Source organism: Bolinopsis microptera, chromosome 12 (assembly GCF_026151205.1).
Source record: "Bolinopsis microptera isolate Bmic1 chromosome 12, MBARI_Bmic_1.0, whole genome shotgun sequence".
NCBI lineage: Eukaryota > Metazoa > Ctenophora > Tentaculata > Lobata > Bolinopsidae > Bolinopsis > Bolinopsis microptera.
The window spans coordinates 9,100,853-9,120,550 of NC_087083.1; the positions used below are offsets into that span (position 1 = coordinate 9,100,853).

The 19,698-nt window shown below is 38.6% G+C and overlaps 2 protein-coding genes across 2 annotated transcripts; both read left to right on the forward strand.

Annotated features, from left to right (window-relative positions):
* The first annotated feature begins 313 nt into the window (after nt 1–313).
* Nucleotides 314–1,866, forward strand: LOC134824003 (uncharacterized). The gene is made up of 4 exons (XM_063835633.1): nt 314–490; nt 711–878; nt 1,174–1,304; nt 1,597–1,866. The coding sequence occupies exons 1-4, from the start codon at nt 480–482 to the stop codon at nt 1,659–1,661; spliced, it is 375 nt and encodes a 124-aa protein (XP_063691703.1). The 5' UTR covers nt 314–479; the 3' UTR covers nt 1,662–1,866.
* A 3,777-nt stretch (nt 1,867–5,643) lies between these two features.
* Nucleotides 5,644–18,043, forward strand: LOC134823880 (collagen alpha-1(I) chain-like). The gene is given in 26 exon segments (XM_063835476.1): nt 5,644–5,668; nt 6,055–6,189; nt 6,456–6,610; nt 6,816–6,968; nt 7,093–7,236; nt 7,446–8,082; nt 9,092–9,298; nt 9,550–9,804; nt 9,949–10,182; nt 10,324–11,160; nt 11,294–11,469; nt 11,599–11,851; nt 11,988–12,149; nt 12,357–12,550; nt 12,706–13,003; nt 13,148–13,248; nt 13,368–13,617; nt 13,764–14,005; nt 14,159–14,341; nt 14,454–14,560; nt 14,563–14,651; nt 14,853–15,019; nt 15,183–15,285; nt 15,977–16,132; nt 16,350–16,495; nt 16,870–18,043. Coding segments are annotated over 26 exon segments (5,682 nt in total). The 3' UTR covers nt 17,143–18,043.
* Nucleotides 18,044–19,698: the final 1,655 nt, after the last annotated feature.

The window sequence follows — 19,698 nt, forward strand, 5'->3', positions numbered from 1 at the left end:
GCGAAGTTCCCCCATTCTACGGTACATCTTAATCCTTTAATCGGTCGTATCTTCGGTTGTGATGGATATTTTTTGATTCGATAAAAACTGACTGCCAAAGAAATAAAAAACTACTAGCTTCATCCCTGTTACCACGGGCTTTCTAGTCATTATTATAATTCAAAGAATTATTTTGTATGTATGTATGTATGTAGGACCGCCCACGTGCAAATCAGGTAACGAAATAGAAGTTGTATTGTAACCATAGCTCCATAGTAACGGTGTTGAACGTGAACGTGCAAAGGTGCGACATTTTTATCGGTTTTGTGGTAATTACGTTGCGTTCAGTGCGAGCTACATTTAGATCAGCTGTATCTTCGGTGGGGATGAATACTTTTTGATGCGATTAAAACTGACTGCCAAAGAAATAGAAAACTACTAGCTTCATCCCTGTTACCACGGGCTTTCTAGTATTATATAATTTAATATTTGCTTTTTAAATGAGATCAAAGTATGTGAGTTAGGATTAGCTCTGGTTATTTAATCGATTATTATAATTTTACTCATTTTAACACTTTAACAGATCATGACGTATCAAATGATAATTGTCCAAAATATATTATGACGTTTAAACAAGTAGAAATATCAAATAAGACAAGCGAATTATTGTATTAAGTTACATATATTTCAATAACTAAATTAATGTTGGGATCTTATATAATTCACCACAGTTGTATTGAAGACTCAACCTTCACCTTTATCGACAAAGATTCCAACTCACAGCTTCTCTCCGACCCAAAAATAAAAAGATTTACCTTTAAATCTTTCAACTTTTTGGATTCCCAGACTGCAACATATGGTCATGCAGTTGTCAAAGTCTGCAGTGTCTCGGATAGCAGGTAAATTTTCTTAATATCTGTTTTAGGCTTCCTATAAGACTAAGAGTGCATTATTTAGAAAAGATTTTAACATTCAAAAACATGTTAGAATTTAAATAATAAAACGAATAATCATTAATGCTGACCCTTCCTGCTAACATTTCTTCCGTAATGAAATCCGTATCCACTATTCATGAATATATTGGATACGGTCATCATCTCAATAGATTCCCAGCAGTTTAGCTCTAATCAAAGGTCAATTATCCTATTAATATTTTATACTAAACTGCATCTTAAAATTTCCTAATTCTTTCAGTTTTGGCTGCACAGATTTGTGCTCCAACAGCAGACGGAAGAGGTCCGTAGACGGAAAAACTGAACTGAACGACCAACAATTCCATGTCTATCAGGGACCAATGGTAGCTGGTGACCCCATTGAAACCAGAGGTAGGATAAAAATTACAAACCTGATAATAATTAATTGAAATTTGATAACACCGCTTTTAAGATAAACCTTATACTTAGCAGTGTTTAAACTAGTCATCCCAGAAAATAACATGAATACTGAGTTTAGAAAGTTAACCCAAATCTTCGACAATTAAATTTATACAATTCATACCAAAGGGACAAACCCTACACTGTGTGAGGCTACAGTATAACAGCATTTACATCAATAAGATTTTAAAAATTTGCTCCACAATTACCGAAATGATTCTGAGCTCACATTTATGTTTTTCAGGTTCGGGAGTGAAATTACTAGGATGTGAAATATGGACTATATTCATCCTGCTGCACCTGCTGTAAAATATCAGAAGCTAGCTCCCGGATATTTTAGTGAACTAACACTATAGCTGTGGAGTGTGGACAGTTTATTCTAAAAATGACTAGGGACCTATGTTTATTTCTTTTTAGCTAATTATTATAAATATGAAGACACTCTAATTCGAATTTCTTAAACTTTAGACCATTATTTTTTGCCATAAAACCCACGATTTTAGAAACATGATTTTACTGAAATCGTATTACATATATTACAATTAATGTTTTTGAAATTACTTCGTAAATTTTGAGATTTTAAATTGTATAAAACACACAATAGTTTCATGACGAAATATACTCTGTAACAGAGTAGTTTTTACTAGTTTTCTACTATTAAACTGAGCATGAGCTCCTGTTAAGGGGGTCTTCATCGAAATTATCTCGAAATTGATTTTATAGTTGTTTCTGATAGAGGGGAGTAACATCTATCAGCTGCTTTTGGTCCCATGGAAAAAAATTGTTTCTAGCCGAAATTATCGCCGGTCAAAAGGTCAGTAATTATGTATAATTCTATTTGTATTACGCGATCGATTTTGAATTGCTCGTCCTGAAAATCAAGCCTGAAAATCTATCTTCTACATTTTTGAGCAATCACCCTTAAACTTTCAGGGCAACATTTCGAAGAGATCGCTCAGACAAAATTTTGAAATAGGCCTTTAAAAATTCTTTATCCAATATAGAAAGTCTTGGACCTCGTTTTTTGACGATTTTTTGAGATCCAAGATTTTCAAAATTGAATACAAAATTTTAAAAAATTTCTAGAAATCTAGAAAGTTCTAGACTATTTGACGTTATATGTTAATTTCTTCGATAACGTGATCACTTTTAACAGAAAAGCTAAAAAGTCAGGGTTTAGTAAACACTTACTTTTTACAATTTTCTAACTTGCAACTCTTTCTCCATCTTATTCTTACTTGCTTACTTAAGGGGACCCCGGTCCCCGGGCCTTAGTCACTTATTGTATGAACACTGAAGTCGAGCTGAAAAGAAACCGTTTTTCACCTTCCTTCTATGAAAATAAGTTTACATTTTCCATATAAATAATCAATAAAATGACCTTATTTTCTTTTGCAACTGTTATAAGATAATAGAGAGAATAAAAGTGCCCTAATTGTCAAAGACCAAAATTTAAAATTACCGTTACCCCGGCCATAAATAGATTCAGCTGGCTAAAATATTTGAGTAATATAAGGATGGTATTAACATGACCCCGGAGTTTTAATAATTTCAGCCTAACGTTGTTATAACAAATTATTTGAGTCTCACTCAGAGTAATTTTGCAACGTATTACGATTTAATAACTTTATCAATTTTAACACTATTTGCATCGTCTGAAAGCATCTTAGGAAATTCAAAACTTAATGCATGATCAATGACCACTATAAAAAATGGAGCGGAAAATCGCGCCGTAACAGTTTCGTACTACTCTCCCAATCGATTAGTTGGTCCCAAAGAGGCCTGTGGTTCCCCACAGAGAGACAACCCAATGAGAAAATTAGAACAGGAGCGGTTCTGGGTCACTTACTGCCTTTTATAAAGCCATCTCTAAATTTTTATTGAAATTGAATAATTTAACACCCCTATTTAATATATTTACAGAGCGACTTACTGAATATATTAAATTATTTTGGTAAAATTAAGTGCCGGTATTTCTTTTCTTAAAACCTAATTCTTAATTTACATCAAATGATGCAAGTGGGGAGTATTTGAATTAAATTTCCTATGAAAATTTAATTTATTTAAAAATAGTTATTTAAAGCAGTCATAAACGTTTTGGTTATTTTAAATCTGTTATAGGTTATTTATGGTTATGATGAATTGCAAAGAAATAATATTTAGAGCCGTTACAGTTTATTTTGTCATACGTTGTATGACCCGCCGCGCAAGAGTGCGCGGCTCCCCCTGTATCCGGTATCGTTGAAACTCTACAGTACAGGGGGAGTATAGTGAAACGACCGTGGGGGTCACGATATGACACAAAGTTTATTAATGATTCAAGTCCTGCATTTTATGTAGGGTCAGCACCAATGTATTTATGGTTTTACCACCGTGTTTTGGTTTAGCAGTTTATTTACATAATGTTTCTCACTCCAGCTACAGTCTGCAGTGTTGAGTATATATTAATGTAAAGTTTATTTAAATTTTGAAATAAAATGAATCTCCTTGTAGCCGGCAACCTCTTCACAAATATTACCCATTTCCTAATACCTGAACTCCAATTGGCAAAGTGCCAAGACTTGTTCATTAAGTGCCCATGGACGTGTAGTACGTGAAAATGTCCTTGTAGGTCAAGTTGTCAGATCAGTCCTTAATTTTTATTTAGTAAGCTAAGCAGATTATTTATTGTTTTTCCCATGAAATTGAATATTATTGAATATTAAATTAATTGATAATTATGCTATTTCCTATTTTGATACGTGCCAGCCTCCGCTGTTTGTAATTCAGCCGCGGAACCTCAAACAAAATCCAGTAGACATTTTTTATTTACCGCTGGTTCCAACAACTTTCAGCCAACTTTTTAATTCTATGTCTACATTTATATTTATAATTTAAATTTTTGCAGATGCTAAAACATATTCGGAATCCGATTTTATCGCAGGCGTTTTATTTTTCTTTTTATTTAACACTTTGAAATTTTGAAGGATCAATTCTCTTTCTCAAATAAGTTTGTTGAAATTTTGATTTTTATCTCAAATAACCCTCCAGGCCTAGCGGTTAATTTTACTGAATTTCTCATGATTTAAATTAAATTTCAGGGCCGGGCAAGATCGGCATTTAATTTTGATAACAAGGGGAATACCTTAATGCAGACTTAAAATTAAACGCAATCCTTTTAATTTTTAATTCTTATCGTCTCTTCACAAATTGATGAATTACTTACTTACTTATTCTTAGTCTGTTATATTATTATGGGTTATCATAATCTTCAGTAGCGATTTTTTTGGTTAATTGCCGTTTCATTGAAACTATTAATAACTTCATGATCTTAGCAGGTCATGAAGGGGTGATTGCAAATTTTTAGGTTATATTTTATGTTATTTCTGGTAACGAAGAATCATAGATATAATATTTAAACTGAAAGCCGTTACGGTCTATAAATCTCCTTGTCCGCGGATTATCCACTATTCTTTATTTATTCTTTATTTATTCATTAGATATTTACGAATACTTATAATTATGTTATTACGTTATATTGATCATGATGCCCTCCAGCCTCGGCCTCCTTTATTTGTAATTCCGCCACGGAATCACAAACATCACGTTTTGTAGACATTTTGAAGACTCTTTGCAGAGTGGAGCCACAAGGCCAAGGGTGATTTTATATAAGGTTATTGTGACAATCATGTGTATATTTTTTGAATAATTTTTAAACTCTTTGCAGAATCTGCAATTTGCTTCGGAATCCGATTTTATAGCAGGTACTTCCGTACAATTTATATTAAACATTCTAAGGATCATTTCCCTTTCTTTAAAAATGCTTGTTGAAATTTTGAATTTTATCTGAAGAAGAGCCTCTAAGCCTAAACCCCACTATCTATAAATATACTGGTAGCTATAATGTTTACTAACTAAAGTGGTCATGGGTTTTTTATAATACCGTCTAAATTCGATACTCACTATAAATAATTTTAATTTTCGCAGCGTTATGTTAGTCCGTAGTCGTGTTCAATCCGTTGTGATCTCCTTGGTCCTGGAATGACACAGTGCTGGCAAGCATGACCGTTGCTCTTTATGTAATAAAAAATTTGGCCATGTGTCATCGTCAACGTTACTGTAATGTTCCAAATTAAATTTTAAATGTGAGTAGATGTCCAATATGTCTGTCACACTAAGATCATATTAGTCAAAGTATCCTCCTCGCGTTGTTATGAGTTATGACCACTTTGAGCACTGACCAATAAAGTGATTTATTGTTTCCTCTTCCATGAGCAGTGTGCACAGTTTTGAATGATAAAAGTTTGTTAAGATGGTAGTTGAGTTCGCAGTGTCCGGTAAGAATCTGTTTCACTGCTCTTGTATTGTGCTCTCTTTGTCAAGTCTTGTCTTAGTCTTGAATTGACTCGAGAGACTAAAATAATTATTACCTATTTAATTCGAGTTTTTGACACCACCTGGCTGGGGGTCCAACTTTTGGACACTAAAATTCTTATTCCTTGGCCAATTTTTATTTTTTCATGCTGATTTGTAGGCCATTAAAGCATTTGAAGCAGTCAAAAAAGTTTAAGTTGTATATCTTTTACGGTTTAATGTCACGACCTTTACTAATACTATCCACCACCTTACTGATCTTTGCCGTGTTGTGTCCTATAATAAGTATATCCTTCCGTGATCACAAATAATATTTTATTCAGAATAAAATCCACATTTACACTAACAGGTATGCACCACCAAGCTCCGTGCGGAGGAAGACTGGTCCTGCTGACTATTCTTCTTGTAGTCATTGTTAGAACAGACCCTGACCCTGAAGCTTTCCCCAAAGACTGCTGCTCTTTACCAGTAATATCTACTAGAGGTAAACACACTGTACAAAGCTATTTGTGAGACAAGAATATTCATTTTGATTTATAAAGACAAAAATGTAGCTATTCGTGTGCATATTTCATTGCAGTAGGTTCGCGTTATTGGTGGCAAATTTTCCACGAATAATGATTACGTTATATCCACTATGTCAGCACGAAAACATCCTAAGCACTCGTCACGGTTTTAAACGTTTATTTTCTTTAAGCAAATAATCGTGCAAAATGTTAACCGTGCTAATTTAACCATTTAATCTCCCAGGACAGCAAGGCCCTCAAGGGGTTGAAGGACCACTAGGTCCTGTGGGATTAGCGGGTCCTCCTGGAAGACCAGGATTGCGGGGGAACTTCGGACCACCTGGTCCAAGAGGGGCCAAGGGAGCTGGATCCGGCCTTAATGGGTTGAAGGGAGCCCAAGTAAGTTCCAGTTTAGTTACTTAATTTTAAATTTTCTGGAATTATTACGGCAGACCAATATCTATTCTTTATCCAAAATTATTAGAGTACGACCCCCGTCGTATGTTTGTTTTTGTAGTTTTACTTATTTTGAAAAACTGAAATCATCGTCCTTAAATAAACAAATAAGTAGGACTTGAAAAGAATACTCATGTTCCTCCCACAGGGAAAGAACGGAAGGAGAGGAGGTTCTGGACCACCGGGACCTTATGGAAGGGATGGTTTACACGGTATGGATGGATTGCCGGGTATTGACGGCTGCAATGGTACTGATGGAACACCTGGTAAAGGTGGTGAACCTGGTGACCCCGGTTTGAAGGTCGGTTTTGTCAGGTTTTGTCACTTTGTACAAATTTAGCTATTTAATCAAAATATTCCGTCGTTTTTATTCCGGTTTCCCAAATCCCAAATCGATGAAGTAACTCAGTCAAACTTATTAACAGGGAATGCGCGGTATGGATGGTAAACCTGGATCAGAATCAGGAGCCCCCGGGGAACCAGGCCCGCCTGGTGACGTTATTAAAGGAGAGCCAGGAGACCCTGGTGATCCTGGAGAGGATGGTCTGCCTGGAGATCAGGGTGTTTGGGTTAGTGTTATTTAAAACCATGGTATTCATATTATTCATTGATATAATTCAAACCAAGTTTAAAGCAGCCATTTTTTGAATAATTTTAATTCAATCATGGGTCAAAAACATGAAAATGTATTTCATTAACAAATTTCCTTATTGTTTGTAAGTTTGTTTCCCATTTATAAATTCATTTCACTTTCCGAATAAATTTGTTTTATTTCCAGGGTTTGCCCGGGCTCTCTGGTAAACATGGAAAACGTGGAAAAGCTGGTTCCCCTGGCAACACCGGAGCTAAAGGAGTCCAGGGAGAGCCAGGACTTCAGGGACCACAAGGATATCAAGGTGATCAGGGCGGAACAGGTGGTCCTGGACTAACCGGGATACCTGGGATATCTGGAGATAAAGGAGCTAAAGGTGGTGGAGGTGATCAGGGAGATAAGGGAAATGACGGAGTTGGGGTTCCGGGTCATACAGGATCGGCTGGAGAGCAGGGTCATTCTGGGAGGACAGGACACGCTGGTCTGCCTGGTTTATTTGGATTTGATGGTTTTGGAGGCCACCCAGGTGAAGTAGGAGCAAAAGGGGATAAAGGAGATGGAGGAGTTGAGGGACTTCAAGGAATTAAGGGTTATGCGGGTGATCCTGGGAAAACTGGAGACCAGGGCCCAAAAGGGGAGACCGGAAAAACTGGTGCTAGTGGTCTTCCTGGAGAAACGGGATTTGTCGGTGAAAATGGTGAAGATGCTAAAAATGGAATACCGGGCATTCCAGGCATTGCAGGACCCAAAGGAGATCCTGGTGAAACTAGAATTGACACCACTGAGGGATCTAAAGGTCTATCTGGTGTCCCCGGAAAAAAGGGTAAATGGTTTAACCAACTTGAGAGTATCTTGTTATTACATTTTCGGATATCTAAAAAAGTTAACCTCTTTTATTTTAATCAAACAGTTTTATCAAACTATTTAACCAACTTATTGACTAATCTAGGTAAACTATAGGTAAAAATATAATATTAATCATAAGCTAAAATGTACTAATCTTTGTATTCTAAGTGCGAGCTATTTGACTATATGATTTGATTAAAATTAAGCCTCGTCTGCTCTGCATTGGAGATCAGCAGTATACGCCCATAAATTTCACAACATCTTTCACAGCTTCACCCCAAAGTTCACAATTATTGAGTGTAAATTAATGAAACAGTCCATTTTGTCATCCCTGCAGCTTATGGTTCTAATACTATAAAATAAAAGCAGTATTCTTACTGTACAGCAGTATTTTTTACGTTATAATAGCGATCTAATATAATCCCAACAGGCACAGAACTTATTATTAAAGTTAAGTACTTAGGAAAGCGGCATATCTACTTGTTAAAGGGACGTAAACTTGTTCAAGTGGGTTTCACATGTAATTATTGTATTTCACCTGCATAATATCTTAATGACAAATAGTTTAATGATGCCAAATTGTCTAGACTCCATTTCGGTTTATAATCCCCGGCCAAAGGTTCATTTTATTATGGTTCATCACTAATGGACGTTTATTTATTCAGTAAAAGTTTTAAACACGGAATAATGAAAATAACGGACACATCTTAAAATATTACTACAATTTCTTGTAAACTGACAAATAAATTGACAAATAAATTGTTTTTATTAAATTTCGTTCAACAATTTTCCGTAAAATTTGACTTCATTCAAGGTAACATGGAGAAACCGGAGCATTAGGAGTTCAATCTAAAAACATTATTCTAATTTCTTGTCAACTGAAAAATTACAGCGATGAATTACAGCGATAAATTCCGTTCACGTAAATCACGCACAGTCATTAATTTTCCAGCAGGAAGTTTGACTTCATTTGTAACCGTTTACAGGTGAACACGGAAATACCGGTACATTAGGGGTGACCGGACTGAAAGGAAAAACAGGGCCGGCTGGAAATAACGGAGACAAAGGAAGTGATGGAGAACTTGGAGCACAGGGGGTGAAAGGAGTACGGGGAAAAGAAGGAGTGTCAGGTGAAGATGTAGAAAAGGGAGTAAAAGGAGAGCAGGGGTACGAAGGACCTCAAGGAGCTCCTGGTAATCATTTTTAATCAAGTAAAACTCGCTATAACGTGCATCGAGGGTGGAAACAATTTGCCCAGATAACCGCGTTATAACGAGGTGCTTGTAATAGCGAGGCGCGTTATAACGAGGTCTTTGTAATAGCGAGGCGCGTTATAACGAGGTCCTTGTAATATTGTATTGGTTAAAAGTTCAATAAGTTGATTTTTGTGAGGGAACCTCACTATACCGTACCTGTTCTTTGTCAAACCTCTTATTCTGTCTAGGTAATGCCGGATCTGATGGTACTCATGGAGGCGATGGAGGTAAAGGAGAACCAGGTATACCTGGGAATGCTATCCAGGGTATACAAGGGAAACAGGGAGAACGAGGAAACAAAGGGGTGCAGGGAGAGCAGGGTTCTCATGGACTTGATGGTGTTTCCATTAAAGGAAACAAAGGTTTCCCGGGAATGCCAGGATTATCAGGATTAAAAGGAGCGCAAGGAGGTAAAGGAGGGGCTGGCGACGAAGGACAAAAAGGTTCATTAGATATTATTTAACGAAGTTATGATTCTAAATACATTTTATGACTGTTCAAATTTATTTAACGTTTAACGTTTTGGTGCTTTATTTTTCTCTCATTACTTGTCCAAATGGAGCATTACAAGTATCATTTCCATTCAGGTGAGGAAGGTGCTACAGGAGCTCCTGGAGACTCCGGAGAAAATGGCCGTGTTGGAGCTGACGGCAGAGACGGTCACTCTGGAGTGAAGGGAGAGCAAGGAGAACCTGGAGATGTTGGTGAACCTGGAGATGCTGCAGGACCAGGCAAGGATGGAACACTTGGTACTAGTGGAGATAAGGGACACCAAGGACCTTCTGGAGATAAGGGTCACAAAGGAGAACCTGGTTCACAAGGTCGGTAATGAGTAGAAAGTATTTTTATCTTTATTACTGCTTGTTATAATATGTTGATTTCAGAATAACAATTTTATCCATGAGTTGAAATTATTTTGAATATTAGTGCACGGTTCAGATTTTCTGTTATATCTTTGTCAGGTTATCCTGGAAATACTGGCACTATTGGAAGCCAGGGATTGTCTGGAGAGAAAGGAGTAAGTGGTAAAGATGGAGCCACGGGTAAGAATGAAGTTGACGGAGATGATGGACTAAACGGAATCAAGGGTGTCCCTGGAGCCAATGGAGAATCTGGCGAAGACGGTTCCACTGGACCCAAAGGAGATACAGGTTTTAAAGGAAACATTGGTAACCCTGGTATACCTGGCAACAAGGGTGTCCAGGGAATTAGTGGTGAGCCAGGGCCTGAGGGTGATTCCGGTGACTCAGGAGCAGCTGGTAAGAAAGGAGTACAGGGAGCTGAGGGAGGACCAGGAAATCAGGGAGAAACTGGTGATGAGGGACCTAAAGGAGATGCTGGTTATCCAGGTGTCAACGGACAGAGCGGTAACGATGGAGCAGATGGAGGACCTGGTGAGACTGGTCAGAATGGAGATCAGGGTATCCAAGGAGCTCAGGGACCACAGGGAATTCCAGGAGAATCTGGTGCTAGTGGTTCACCTGGACGTGCAGGTGCAAACGGGTCTCAAGGGGTCACTGGGGACCAAGGAGAACAAGGAGAGCAAGGAGCCAAAGGTACTATAGGAGATAAGGGAGCACAAGGAAACTCTGGGAATGATGGCAAGAATGGATATAATGGTTTTCCAGGTGAAAACGGGACGTCTGGGAAAAATGGCATACCAGGAGAACAAGGTCATAAAGGTTTTATTGGAGATCAGGGAAACGATGGAGAAATCGGGGATCCTGGGATAAGTGGTGACCCTGGAGAAGCTGGCCAACAAGGAATAATTAGATTACCTGGAACTCCTGGACAAAAGGGTAAGTTACCTGTCTTGGGATCGACTTCGTAGCTGATTGGTAAAAACTTAATATATTATACTTATCTATTTCATAACACTGTTCAAATATACCTCTATCTGTACATAGTGCCACTGATCACGAATTTTATCAGGTTACACGGGAGAACCTGGAAAATCCGGAATAAGCGGTAAAGATGGAGTCCCAGGAGGGCAAGGAGCCCAAGGCGAAGGCGGACCCCAAGGACTTGAGGGATCGCAGGGGTCTCAAGGAAACCTAGGATTGAAGGGAGACTCTGGAGAGAGCATAATGGGAGCAAATGGAGATACTGTAAATATTGACTGATTGAAATTGCTGAAGATTTGACAAACAAAATTCCGTTTAATTACTGTTAACTTAAATGTGGTGACTGGTGATGATAATCAAGACACACAAAGTTATAAAACTCTTCATTTTTAGGGAGAACAAGGAAACAAGGGCGATCCCGGTAATCCTGGGGATAGAGGAGAGGACGGCGAAAAGGGCATTCCCGGAGATATTGGAGACAAAGGACTACGTGGTGCTTGGGGATTGGATGGTGGTCCTGGTGACACGGGGACAAAAGGAGAGCATGGGTTCAACGGAAATCCTGGATCCCAGGGATTACCGGGAGATGAAGGTCCTGAGGGTGACAAGGGCCCGCTGGGATCCCAGGGTGCACCAGGATACCACGGTGAGTAATCAAGTACACAAAATGTGCATATTTCTTATCTGAGCTTAAGATCTCGATATGATAATACTTTCTTGTAATGCACTTTGCGTAACGTTGAGGTGCGAGAAGAGATGTTAAAGGGTAATTGTTCTCTCAGGAAGCGATGGAACTGACGGAGCAAAGGGTGTTGCAGGGGATCCCGGACATGAAGGTCTTCCAGGTCCTCATGGGGCCCACGGAGATCAAGGAGTTAAAGGAAGTAAAGGCCCTATTAGAGAGCAAGGAACCCCTGGTTCAAAAGGACATAATGGTCAAAAGGGTGAGATTTCCTTCACGCAACCTGTGGTTGCTATTTTATCATTAGTGTTGATCGAGCTTCACTTTGAACTCTGAATTGATGAGAAATCCTCAAATCCTGTCATAATTCAATTAAGGTGTTCTAAGATGAAGATGGTGGGTGTCAAAATAGAATAAGTTTGAACACAGACACCAACTTTATCAGTTTATCAAAGCAAGCAACCAACAGGTAATCAAGGAGACGAAGGTCCACCTGGAGAAAACAGCTTTGACGGATGGAGAGGAGCAGCTGGATTTAAGGGATCTAAGGGTGAAGCTGGTGACCAGGGTGATACTGGCGAGCAAGGAGAAACGGGTGATGAAGGTGTGGCCGGTCTCCGATCCGTAGGTGACAAAGGAGCACGAGGAGTCAAGGGTATACAGGTAAAAAGCTTTTTCCAATAAATCTGCCATGTGGTGTAAGTACTATGTGGAAGTGGATGGAAGTTCTGTTTGTGTTTCTTGAATAATTTCATTAGAAGGGTTATATGTTAAACTACGATTTTGTCATGATCAGCTAATTGATGTCAATAAATCAGGGAGAAGCTGGAGAAGCTGGAGAAGTAGGGACAAAAGGGCTTCCTGGAATATCAGGAGACACCGGACCTAAAGGAGCAGCAGGAGCCCAAGGAGAGGTGGGGAAGGAGGGTGAGAACGGGGTAAAGGGAGATGTAGGTGAGGAGGGAGAGCGAGGAGGAGAGGGATCTAAAGGAGAACCTGGTAATGGTGGAGATGATGGTGCTAAGGGTGAGGTGGGTGATCAAGGAGAAGAAGGTGGAAATGGTGGAAAGGGTGGACTGGGTACTGAGGGAGTGCTTGGTTCAATTGGAATACCAGGTAAGTTTTCATTACAAATGATTTCCGAATTTGTTGTTTAGGGTCTGAGTTTTAATTAACTTCTATCTAACTATCATTGCATATTTCCCAAAGATGTGTCCTTAAAAGGTCACAACTTTAAAAGTTAAATTTACCTTCTCTCAGGTGAGCAGGGCATTCAAGGAAATCAGGGAGAAAGCGGTCAAAACGGCGTTGACGGTGAACCAGGTGTCCCAGCCGGAGAAACAGCCTGTTATGGAGAACAGGTCAGTTTGTTGAACTGTTTTAACGTTAAATATGGTAGATAAGGTATACTAAGTAAAGTTCATTGTCAATTCCGTTCATAGAGCTAGCTTCTCCAATATTGGCATGTATCCTTCATCAGGGCGAACAAGGAAATGATGGCGAAGAGGGATTCAAAGGAGATCAAGGAGCAGTAGGAGCCATAGGAGACAAAGGACCTCTTGGGGATTCTGGAGATAAAGGAGAAAAAGGAGATACAGGGATGGAAGGTGCAGTTGGAGAGGCGGGGAAGGTAGGACATCACGGAGATGATGGGGTAGCTGGGGAACCTGGAGAGCCCGGGGATAATGGACCTGCTGGAGAGAAAGGAACAGCTGGGTTTGGAATACCAGGTAACTTCTGCTTCTCCTACACTGGGGATATTCACGGCCTGAATATATGACCCTTAAGTAATCATATTCTTCGTAACAAGGCGTTGTGAACGTATATTGGTATTATTATGTGCACTTCGGGTACTTTAAGCAATCAATTAAACCAGGTAATCCCGGAACTGACGGAGAAGACGGAGTAAAAGGACAAAAAGGAGATGATGGACAAGATGGCGAAACGGGACCTACTGGATATCAAGGGAACACTGGAGCACCAGGAGACTTTGGATCAACTGGAACCAAGGGTCTTAAAGGATCATCAGGACCTGTTGGAAACCAAGGAGATCAGGGTATACAAGGAGATCAGGGACCAAAAGGGGGACCTGGGGTGGACGGAGTTAAAGGACATCTCGTAAGTTGGAATCCTTGGTTATATCCTTGGTATTATTCAAGGAGGATCATATAAACATCCAGTTCAGCTGATTTATAATACAGTAATACAGCGAAATAAACATAATTAATTACATATTCGTAAAAATAAACATAATTAATTACATATTCGTAGGGAACGGCAGGACCCAAAGGTACTAAAGGCAGTACTGGAGAGTTTGGTGAAGATGGGAATATTCTTGTTCTAGTTGATCCCGAGACTGGAGGACGCACAAGAGAGTTTATTGTTTGGGTAAACCTTATCAGCGAAGTTTTCAACTATACCAGACTTGCAGAGAAAGGGTCGCCAGGAGAGGAAGTTAGTAAAAATATTTAATTGTTTTTTCTGCTACATATACTTATCTACCCTGTTATTATTGTCCTGTGATCAGAGCAGATATTGTTAACTAATTCAAAACCGTATCTCACAGGGACATGCTGGACCACAAGGAGTAAAAGGAGCACCAGGTTCACCTGGACAGCCGGGGGTAAGGGTTCATCTGGTGCGGATGGGACTGATGGTGGTCGAGGAGCTGATGGGATAGCTGGGAGAGATGGAGCTGTGGGTGTCACTGGAGCTAAAGGACACTCAGGTAGTCCTGGTAATACTGGCGAGAAAGGTCGCAGAGGTAAGTAAAGTTAGAGGAGAGAAAGGTATAATGTGGGGGTTTCAATTTTCATTTCCAAGTCTTGCAATTATTACTATCAGTGTGATACAATTTCGGGTTGATTCTTTGATCGGTATTTTGTGCTATCGGATACGAAGGAATGACAACAATAAGTAGTTAAAAACCCATTTCCATACAGGGCTATTTCTTAAAATTATTAAGGTACGAATGGTATGCACAGTCGAAAAAGGGGTCTAACCGGAATCCCGGGACGGAAGGGACGAGGAGGAACTAAAGGGTCTAAAGGAGCACGTGGAAAGCAGGGGACCTGCACGCCTCATGAGTACGAATACAACCACCCCATCGTCAGACATTCTCATTCTGTTGCTGTAAGAAATTCTAATGTCTCGGAAAATTAATTGTCCCACTCCGTATCCCATTTCCAATACTTGACTTAAATTCTTGGATTAACCAGTTTTCCCGCTAATTCTGAATCAAAAATAATTAAGTTAAATTAATAACTAATATATTAAACTGTGAATTTACGTTTAGGTCCCTGAATGCCCTAGTGGTTACAAATCTCTTTGGACAGGATACTCTCTTGTAATGTTTGAAGGGAATGGCAAGGCACTAGCAGAAGATATTGGAGAAGCTGGTAAGTATATGAATTATGAAGCTGCAGCTGTTATATTTGTTGCTAGTAACTATAATGATGATAAGTATTTTACACTTTTTTTGAGAGATTCGCTGCCGGAAGGTTACAAAATGAAACAAACCTTTAGTAAATTTAACTTCTCGTGAGAAAAGCGATCAGTTATGTGTAATTCAATATCAAATCAGACTTTTAACACAACCCCTATCTCCTCAGGGTCGTGTTTAGAGGAATTCCAAATCATAGTAACCATAGTAACCATAGTAACCATAGTAACCATAGTAACCATAGTAACCATAGTAACCATAGTAACCATAGTAACCATAGTAACCATAGTAACCATAGTAACCATAGTAACCATAGTAACCATAGTAACCATAGTAACCATAGTAACCATAGTAACCATAGTAACCATAGTAACCATAGTAACCATAGTAACCATAGTAACCATAGTAACCATAGTAACCATAGTAACCATAGTAACCATAGTAACCATAGTAACCATAGTAACCATAGTAACCATAGTAACCATAGTAACCATAGTAACCATAGTAACCATAGTAACCATAGTAACCATAGTAACCATAGTAACCATAGTAACCATAGTAACCATAGTAACCATAGTAACCATAGTAACCATAGTAACCATAGTAACCATAGTAACCATAGTAACCATAGTAACCTATCTCCTCAGGGTCGTGTTTAGAGGAATTCCAAATCCTGCCATTCCTCCAAACCTACTCCGACTGCGGGGAAGACGAGTGTTTGTACGCTTCCAAGAGTCCTTCTGACAAATCCTACTGGTTGTCTGTAGACCCTGACGGCCACTTCTCCCAACCGCGCATGACAGGTTTTTTATGGGGGCCAGAGTAAGAATCCAGAGCACGTGTGCTCTAACATGGATGTCATATAATAGTAATCATACAGTCAATTCCTGTTTACTTGTGCCTACCCCAACCAGTCTAAGAATTTTATTTAGCCTAAACATTCTTTGTCACCATTGTTTTTATATAAGTTTATTGTTGTATAATTCTGCATTATTTGATGAAAGTTTCAAATCAAATCAGATATTGAGGATATTAAGAACCACATAGGGAGGTGCCGTGCGTGTCTTGGACAAAGGTTTACTCTCACCAGGCATTCTTTCAAGACGACTGCTCCGGATTGTCCTAAACACTTTTCAGAGCTGTGGACCGGATATTCTCACATGATGGTCAGTTTTTAATGTTTTTTATTCACTATTTTTCATTATTTTCTTAACTTTTTCTTAACTATTTTCTTCACTATTTTTGTTTCACTATTTTTTATCTTTTGCAGGTGGAACTGGTTCACTGGTTGACATAATTCACATCTGAATTCATAAGTTGTGATCTTAAAGTATCCCGATAACATATCTGTAATCCAACTTTATACCCTCAAATCTCCACCTCAAGCTCCGGAGGCCATAGTAACCATAGTAACCATATAGTAGCCATAGTAACCATAGTAACCATAGTAACCATCTAGTAACCATAGTAACCATAGTAACCATAGTAACCATAGTTTTCCTCAAAATTTCCTTGCTCTAACCCCACTCTCCACCCTCAGATCTCCACCTCAGGCTCCGGAGGCGGGACACAACTCTCCTCCACCGGCTCCTGTCTAGAGTTCTTCCACAACCCTACCTTCCTGGAGTGCCTGGGTGCCGGATATTGTTACTACTCCATCACCCACGTTGACTACTGGCTGGCTATAAACAACAACAACACAGTGGCTGTCCTGCCTGGTCGCTATTGGGCTTCAGGGAATGTTTACAATGGGTATGAAGAGGTGATGGAGAGGGGAATTAGTCGGTGCACTGTCTGTGGCAGGAATTTATAATTATAATTAATATATTTATATATTTTGCCAAAAACAGCAACTCGAGATTTTTAAACACTGTTGAGAGAGCACAAAATATGAAATCTCAACTTACTACTTTTCATTTCCACTTATAAGAGTATTAGAAGTAAATATTTACCAATTGAAATTGGTAGGTTTGATCTAGAGGCCGCTGGCCGAGTCGTTCTGAATGAAAATGAGTATACTTAAAAGTTCTTTTAACTTTTAAGACAAAACAAATTCGTCCAAACGAATTTGTTTTGTCAAATGAGACGAGTGTATTTAAAAATACACCACTCGTTTTGTATACCACTTATGTATTATATCATGTAGTATGTATGTACACTGGCGCTATTGACGATGAATTTTTTTGCATAAATATAGATTTAGATTTTAGTTTTTAATTTTATTCCAATCTTCTTGCATGTATACTTTTAGACTTTTGGGTATTTCTACTTTTCATTTCCACTTGGTAGGAAATTGGTAGGTTTGATTTAGAGGCCGCTGGCCGAGTCGTTCTGAATGAAAATGAGTATACTTAAAAGTTCTTTTAACTTTTAAGACAAAACAAATTCGTTCAATCGAATTTGTTTTGTCAAATGAGACGAATGTATTTAAGAATACACCACTCGTTTTGTATACCACTTATGTATTATATCATGTAGTATGTATGTACACTGGCGCTATTGATGATGAATTTTTTTGCATAAATTTAGATTTTAGTTTTTAATTTTATTCTAATCTTCTTGCATGTATACTTTTAGACTTTTGGGTAGAATTAATTTGTGTATTGGGTCAGACATTAGCATTGAAATTTGACTTTCGAATCGTTTTATACGAACATTGTGTGGTTTCGATTTCGTAAGCAAATAATATAATAAATCACAACATTTTTAATGTGTCATTCTGCAATCATTTTAATCTCTAAAATAATATAAATATTGGCAAACATAATATCTTGAATGAACTATTTTAGTTCCTTATTCATTTATGTGTGACAGCCTGCTATAAATTCAAAGCTGTTTTTAAATTAATATAATGGTCAACTTACTCATAGTACCAGTGAATATTTAATTTATATTTAAAAAAGGAAATATATAATATATTCACAGCTGATAATTTTAGTAAATATGCATAATAAAAAACAACCTTGACTGTTGTGGCCTTTCCGCAAAACTGCGGATGATGATTAATCACTCTACACTCGACTGTCACGTGGCTTTTTCAACCCGTTCTCTAGCTGGCCCTGAACGACTATTCGAAACCCTAACCCTGATCCCAACTTTAACCCTAACCTAATCCCCAACAAAAGCATATGCTGAAACCCTAACCCTAACGAGAAATTATACTAACTTTCTTATACGGTCATATCACGTGATCGAGACAGTTTTTCGCCAATATCTCGCCAGTAGAGCATTTTAATCAGCGTCCGAAAATACATCGATTCAAGTAGATTTCAACTGTCGGGGGCCCTTTTCGAACAGTCTCGAAGATCGACTGTAGAGTGATTTAGCACGCTCGCAAAAATGCATCAGAGGCACCATTTAACCTGCTGCAACTGCATAGTATTTTATGGCTAAAATTCGTTCGACTGATTAACTGATTAAAAAACAGATAGTTTAAAAATATGATTTAGACAGTTTGGCCAATAAAGGATCAGATACTGTCCCTATAGGGCCCCCACGTTTCGCTCCTTACTCGACATCGTGTATCATCAACTCCCTTGACTCTCGATTCAAGTCTCTTCACCTGGCAAGACCTTTAACTCTTTAAGCCAGCCAGCAACTTCTACCACAGCAACATCCTGACTCTCTTCTCCCATAATTTGAACATCTTAACAAAGTCAAAAGATGACACTAGAATTGTAACTCATCTCTAAGTTGGGGTAACCTTCAGGATATCATGTCACTTTGCAGTCTGTTATACTACTTTACTAGAAGCGGGGTTCTACAAAAAGTAGTAGTACAAAGAATTGTATCATCTTATCATCTGACAACTGATCGTGGCCAGGAGTTATGATCAATTGTGTAAATCCTGAGTAAATGCTGTTAAATCCTGAGTAAATGATGTATGCATTATTGCTCCCATCGACTGCGAAACAGTAAAAACCCAAGTCACGTGATAATTTTTTGGCGAGCAAAATAATAAGAGGCAACACACAGTCCATGCATGGTTTGTACACATTTAATGAACGGTTGAAATGCATGGCGGTCGGCACATGCGCACAACGACCACGCACTACGCAGGCTTCTACGACCAGTGAACCCTCGACCCACTGCTGTGTGCCAACCGTTCATTTCATGCGTGTCGACCGTGCATGGACAGTGTGCCGACCGTACGTGGACCGTGTGTCGGTATATTACCGATTTGCCATAACCTATAACTGAAAACTTCTTAAAACCTTAATAAAATAAACTCAATCGCATAATAAACTTATGAAATTTACCCAAGGATGTTCATAATTTGGACTGCTGATAGTTTGGTTCCTCAAGATAAGGTCTAATAGATCTTATAGATCCTTACATTATAATATTAATATAAAAAATCACCTTTATC